The following is a 6750-nucleotide window of genomic DNA, read 5'->3' as shown; positions in this document are numbered from 1 at the left end:
AGGCCATGCACAGTAGAGCAAAAGAGAAATCTGTTCCCAGGAAAATGACATTCTATCAGCAGAATACTGTAACTGATGACAATCTCTGATAATTACTAATAAATCTTAACAATAAGTGTACATTTGACAAATTCCCTCTTTTTTGGTACTACTATAACTGTTAGGATTGATCGTGTCTGAACTTGATATTGAATATATTGAATAAATAAAATATAATTAAGTAGCTTGATTCAGAATACAATACTAAGTCAAGTCACCCCTATGGATTTCACTTGTTGGCTAAAACTTTCCTATCTAGAGTAGATTTCAAGGTTCCTTGTAGATTTTATTTTGCATTTCCAGAAGCAAAAAGGGTTAGGGGGTCACAGTTTCAATTAAAATTGCAAATGCAAAGGAGTCAGTGAACCCGTTCTGAGGGAACCCGTTCTGCCAGTCCATTTGAAGAAACTATTACTTTGGTTGCAAAATACTACAAGTTCAATTCTGGCCATTTTCAGTAGGGTCAGTATAGGCAATTGCTAGATTACAATAGAGATACAGAGAACTTCCATCCAGTGGTTGTCTAGATTTTTATACCGAGATCTGCAGCTTGAAAGAACCCCAGTCAAACTATGTGGAGGAATGTGGAGAGAAGGCCAATGATGTGACTCAGCATGAAAATCAAAATGCCCAATAGCTACTTACTATTTCTTTTGTCAACTTCTGCCATTGCTTGGAAAATTGAAAGAAATCAGTTCAATTGTCAGTATTCCCAAACTGAAACTTAGTACATAAACTTCTGCTATGTGATAAATGTTATTTCTCAGCTGGTTCTGAACTGAAAGTGTACAGGATTGGTTTAGCCAGAGCAGCAAAGAGTATGTGGAATATTTGCTAACAGTAAAAGAAATTTGGGTGAGCAGAAGTGTCCAGTAGCTGCATATTTCTAAGAAAATATTCAAATACAGTATTATGGGGGTTTTCAAGCCTTAATTTTTCCAGAGTTATGAGACACTATGGGCATATAGTGAAGTTTGCCCAATCACTAAGCAATAATTTAAAAATAAAACCACCACAATGAAGTCATGGTTTAATTTTGTAACTAACTTTTTATCCACACCTAGATGAGAAACTATATGCTTTTACTGTACTGTCTTTAGCTGAGTGTAATATGAACCTAAAAGCAAAGAACGAAATGGAAAATATTAATAAATAATGATGTTTTCAAACACAAGTTGCTGAACAGTTACTGGATCCTTTGCATAGAAAGGAGGGATGTCTGTGTATGGAACACAAAAACATGGCTTAAGATATACATGCAGTAAAAGAAGAGTCTTACGTCTCTGCTATCCCAGATCTAAGGATCTTTGATAGAATTTTTCTCTTTCGGTGATTTAGGATTGCTGCCTAAACTAAGACTTGTCCTACTTGCTTTTTTGCAAGGATATATTTAGAAACAAAGAACAAATACTCTAACTCCTTGTCTGGTTATTTTTTGTAACTAATGCCATCCCACTTACCGTTTTAATAATACCACATATACATATTACAATTTCCTAGTGTTGGGCACCATTTTTTAATTTAGACCTTTTGTTTGTTCAATGGTGGTGCAGAGTTGCTTGGAGGAATACCAAGACTTGAAGAAGTACTGAAAAAAATATTCAAGGAGGGAATCTTAATGGGCCCAGTGAGGACCAAGCAGGCTCACTAGTTCCACAGTATAGCTATATGGGGGACAATTGGAACAGAAGAAGGGAAAACGGGACTAGTAGCTGATAGAATGGATGGCTTCAGAAGTCGGCATGGCTGGCTGGCACCTGAAGAGGACCAGTCTTGTTACAGATCTCCCCCTCTCATTTAGAGAAGAGGAAAGGTAATCTAGAAATCAATGCCTTTCTTTTAACTTATTTGCTCAAGGCATGAGAAAGATTACAGTTGCATTTATAATAAAATGATTTATTTTTATATGAAGACATATACTGCTAACCAGAGGTCCTCAGTTAAAGTCAGCTTACTTTATGTATTTTTTTTAAAAAAATGCATAGGGTCCCAAAACGTACCCCCATAACTCCGGGATGCGTTCTCCTACCCCAGTCTGTTAATCTCAGGCTGCAGTTATTCTGGATGTTTTGTCACTTAAACTAGAGTGAGGTACTCCGGTTTAAATAACCTCAACCTTACTCCCCGACCACAGATTTTTAAACATTTATAAAAGCTATTAGGATGTGTGTAGAGGGTGATCCACTAAGAGGATCCAAACCACGGCCACGTAGGTCAGCGTCGAAGCGTTAAGCCTTGCTGACATCGAGGACAAACGAGACTTCCTTCCGAATGATCGACCAGCCGCAGTTACTTATTTCTCCGATCCAAAACCTTGCAACTTTTCTCAAAACGGATGCCCTTCTTGCCCAATTATGACTCGGTTCGGTATAAACAACCCGCCTCTTCAGAATCCTGAAAGCCAATAGAAGAACATCTCTGAAGCAAGGCGAAAGAGCCCATCGTTTATTTTCCTCGCTTTTCATCCCACCCCTGCTGCAAGGAGGGCTTGGGTTCCCCCGCCCGCTCCGTTCCTGCCTGGTTGAATGATTGGCACACCCCACCGACCAATGGGCGCGCTTGCTTGGGGTGGACTCCAGTCCTTTGCCAATGGCGTGCTCTGCGCTGTAGGTTTGGGTGCGCCGCTGGGCGAAGTTGCTGTGAGGAGTGCACCTCTGTCTGCAGGAAGGTAGTGACTGTGGGACGCGAACTGGTGCTGGGTCCTGCGGACGATCAGTGGCGCTGCCACCGCCTTCTGGTTCGAGGCTCGAGAAGGGAGCCTTGGGCTTGGGCTGAGGCTCCCGGGTCTGCAGTGTTGTTCCCCGGCTAACTGGAATGGATCTGCAGCTGCTGCAGCTGTAATGGGCAGCGCTAGTATTGGATGGCGTGTGTGACAGCGGCAGAGCCAGCCTTACTAGGATTAAATGTGCGTGGAGCAGGAGGAAGGTAAGAGCGAGAAAAGGCGGCGGCGGCGGCACGTCTGAATGGCTGCTTGGTTATCTCACCTTGTTTGTCTCTGCCCGTAATGATTCTCAGATTTTTGGGGTATGTCTGGCGTAGCTCTCAACTCTCCCCTCCCCTCCTTCTCTGTCCCCACATCAAAAGGCTTTGGTGCTGTGAACCAGCCCAGAACGGTGCTGAGCGTGAGGGGCAGAGAATGATACAGACCATTGGAAGAAGAATGGGAAAGGTGTCTCTGTGTTGGTGAACTAGCCAGACAGGCGGAAACAATGACGGCGAAGTCTCTTACCAGAGCATGGGAATGGTCTGGCAACCAAGAGAAATCTTTGGAAGAAGAACTCTGCCCCCTCCAATGCATCTCCTTTCCACTTTCACTGGTGCCATTGCCCCCTTCTCTCCACCCATTGCCCACTCTTTCTTCAGGCCAGAAGGCACTGAAGAAATAGAAACTGTTCTTTTCTCCCCCCACCTCCCAACTCCTGTGTTCTTGGCTGGAAAAAAAGTATTGTGTTCTCTATGAGATGGAAAGGGTATTACTCTCCTAAGCAGCTGAAACTCAGCAAATGCCCTTACAGCTACCCTCTTGTACACACACCGAATCTAAGCACTTACTGCAAGAGCATCCCTGCCCTCTTATTTCTCCATTATGTACAGATTCCCCTAGGAAGAGGAGTTGGGGAGGAGACAACTGTTACACCTTTTTGTCATCAGCATGGAGACAAAGAACTTCTCACATCTCCCTCTGGGTGTTCTGCTGGCAGCGCCTTAACCCAGCACTGCTTTCCAAAGATGCTGGAGAGTGGTCCTGGCCGGCTCCTTTAAATGTCTATTTGTATGTGTGAGTGTGTGTGTGTGTGTGTGTGTGAGAGAGAGAGAGAGAGAATAATGCTGTTTTGGAGGATGAGGGTGCTGATAGAAAAACTGATTGGTTTATTTCCAGACTGACTCATGGCTTACATTCTTGAAATTGCTTCTGCATTTTTCCTTCTTTCGGGGTTTGGAAAGGGAGGGGGCATGATTGCAGTGTGAACGAACAGTGTAAGACATTGCCTGCAGAATCGCAATTCTGTTTTCTTTTCTAGTTTCACAGTCTGAAACTCCTTGGAACCTATGAAGAGGGATGACGACTTCATAAGGGAACTTTCCTACAGTTACTTTCTTTCCTTGTTCCGAATCATGATGCCCCCAGCCAATAATGTACCATTCACTTAAGATGGGATTTACCCTGGGAAAACCATGAATCCTGAGCATCTTTTCAGCCTCTTACTTGTCCATTATTTTTGTTAGACTTCTGGGTACATCGTTCAGCAGAAACAATTATACTGCCTTGCTCAGCTTGAGCCTTCCTACTCCTGTTGAGCCTTCAAGTGTGCTGATTCTTTTGCATCATGGCTTCAGTATGGAAAAGACTGCAGCGTGTTGGGAAACATGCATCCAAGTTCCAGTTTGTGGCCTCTTATCAGGAACTGATGGTTGAGTGCACCAAGAAATGGTAAGGAGTGTCTTCAGTTGAAATGAGCTGCTGGTGCCTGAACACCACTGTTGCCTCTTCTGCTGATGATTGTATCATCTCCTTTCCAGCGGGACAATAGGCAATTGGAGAATAATTATTCCTCTTTTGTTAGGATTGCTGCTAGAGAATCATTGTATCAAGTACCCATTAGCTTTGTGCATTTTGCTTGCAACGCTGTAGGTTTTCTTTGTTTTAATATGTTACCACAACAGGCTCTTGGCAGCCCCACAAACTTGATAGCTGGTATCTGCCAGAGGCTGAGAATTTATTACACTCTGTGTACTTCTGACTTTGGCCAAAACATATTTCTTGTGCCATTCCAGAGAGGAAGAGAAAAAGTCAAGACTTGGCCTTGAGAATTCTCTTACGTTATTTGCTTAGTCAGACAAGGATTCCAGCAGCCATCGCCCAATGAAATATAGTTTAAGTTGGCTAGCGTGTCCTGAGTAATCAGCTGCATGAACCTAGTCTCAGAGGCTTGGCTTCATTTTTGCCAAGTGGGCTTTCCAAAGTACTAGACATAGGTGTTCTGCTTTTCTTCACAGGGAAAAAAAAGGCAGAAGCCTATCTTGTAGCTGAATCAGCCTTTTAAAAAATTCAGTCTCTTGGACAAATGTTACATCTGTGTTTTCTACTCTTTTCTGCCTTGTCAGTTTAGGTGACAGATTTTTGACCCTTCTTCAGAATAGATCATGTGGGTAATGGGATGGGTTGATTTATTTTCAGATCCTTGCTGTACAGCTTACACATGTGCAGGATATTTAATTATTGTACTTCTGTGGCACTTCAAATTGTTCAACATACTTCTGCATGAATTATCATGCTATATTTATACCAACTCTGCAGTATTATTATTCCAGTATACCAGATTATTATTTTTATTAGATTTTTATCTCACTTTTTTTAATGGGGTGGTTTGGATCTAAAACTAATGGCTTACCTAACCTTCGCCCCATAGAATCCACTCATAGTGGTCCTGAATTTGAATTATTTGTAGCCTGGTCTGGCTTGGGGAGAATGCATAGCTGACTGTATGACATATAATCATGGAAAATTTTATTTTCTCAGATTAGGGTATGGGGTGAGTACAGAGCACTTTACTGTTACAGATGTTACAGATGTTTAAGGTACACGGGGTTGCTCATGAATCTCCTACATAATGCAGTTCATAAAAACTTCATCCAAGACTCCAGCTGACACTGATTCATCAGTGAGTTTACTTATCAAAGCTTTTGCACTTTAACAAGTTCCCAGGAATTCAACAGGTGAAATTTTAGTTTCTTTGTAGATATTAAACCATGGTAGAAATGTCAAACTTACTATGAGAATGACAGAGAACTTGCTTTTTGCCATATTCTGTGTACTTTTCTACAAAATTCCTCTCTTTTTCCAACTGAATAAGTAATCTTAGTATGAATTCTCAGAAGTGTTCTCAAACAGCCTGTTCCTGCTTTGTGAGAAAAGGAAGTTTCTTCTACTGTACCAAGCAAGGTGCTGGCCAGTTGTCTATAGAATCTGATTTCAGTGAAAATATTTCTCTTATTACTAAAACATTTGGGGCGGGGGGCATGCAGTTTGCTTTATTTTGGAGTTCAGTGCCAGTTGTTACCTCCTAAGTTTTTCCAGAGAGGGTTATAACTAAGGGCCAATTAAAGAGTTGGGAAATTGAATTGTGCATTGTAACATTTTTAGTACATTGGTTTAGAATCCACAACTGCTTACATTTCTCCGATGAACCCATGTGGATATTATACTAATTTTTTGTTACAAATGCAGTCCACTGATTCAACCCACATGCTTAAGTCTGTGCCATTATGGCTGCAGCAAATATTGTGTCTGAAGTTAATTATGAGTCTGACAGGCCCCATTGAAGTCCATTTTAGCATACACACACATTTCCTATATTGTTAAATTCTCATTATACCTGGTAGAACAGTACAAATTGTAACCTGTCTTGGTGTGACAAAGCTCATCCAGGAGCAGTTCAGCCAACTATGCGAGTGTCCTTTTTCAGCATATGCATTAAATATGAGTTGGATTTTCTGCTGCTTTAGTGGCCCCTATAGAAAATGCGCAGTCTGGTCCTACAAGGATATCTAAGCCCGTTGATATCAAGGGTTTTAGGTGTGCTTAGCTCTGTTTAGATTGGGCTGCTAACATAGACACTGCCTTGAATTTCTTCAGCTCTACAAAGGAGAAGAAGTCTTAAAACAAAATTTAAAAGTTTCATATGCATTAAAGTCAAAATGGTAACCACT

General features: G+C 41.6%; 1 protein-coding gene across 4 annotated transcripts in view; it reads left to right on the top strand.

Annotated features, from left to right (window-relative positions):
• Nucleotides 1-2691: 2691 nt before the first annotated feature.
• EHBP1 (EH domain binding protein 1) overlaps nucleotides 2692-6750 on the top strand; it is a 267597-nt gene continuing 263538 nt past the window's right edge. For all 4 annotated transcript variants that reach the window (XM_063316932.1, XM_063316921.1, XM_063316914.1 and 1 more), the window contains exons 1-2: nucleotides 2692-2964; nucleotides 4062-4471. In XM_063316932.1, the coding sequence (XP_063173002.1) occupies nucleotides 4368-4471 (104 nt within the window). In that variant the 5' untranslated portion in view covers nucleotides 2692-2964; nucleotides 4062-4367. The remainder of the gene's footprint in view (nucleotides 2965-4061; nucleotides 4472-6750) is intronic.

The sequence above is a fragment of the Candoia aspera genome, chromosome 1, assembly GCF_035149785.1.
Source record: "Candoia aspera isolate rCanAsp1 chromosome 1, rCanAsp1.hap2, whole genome shotgun sequence".
In the NCBI taxonomy this organism is placed as follows: Eukaryota; Metazoa; Chordata; class Lepidosauria; order Squamata; family Boidae; genus Candoia; species Candoia aspera.
This window is presented reverse-complemented; position numbering and strand designations above follow the sequence as displayed.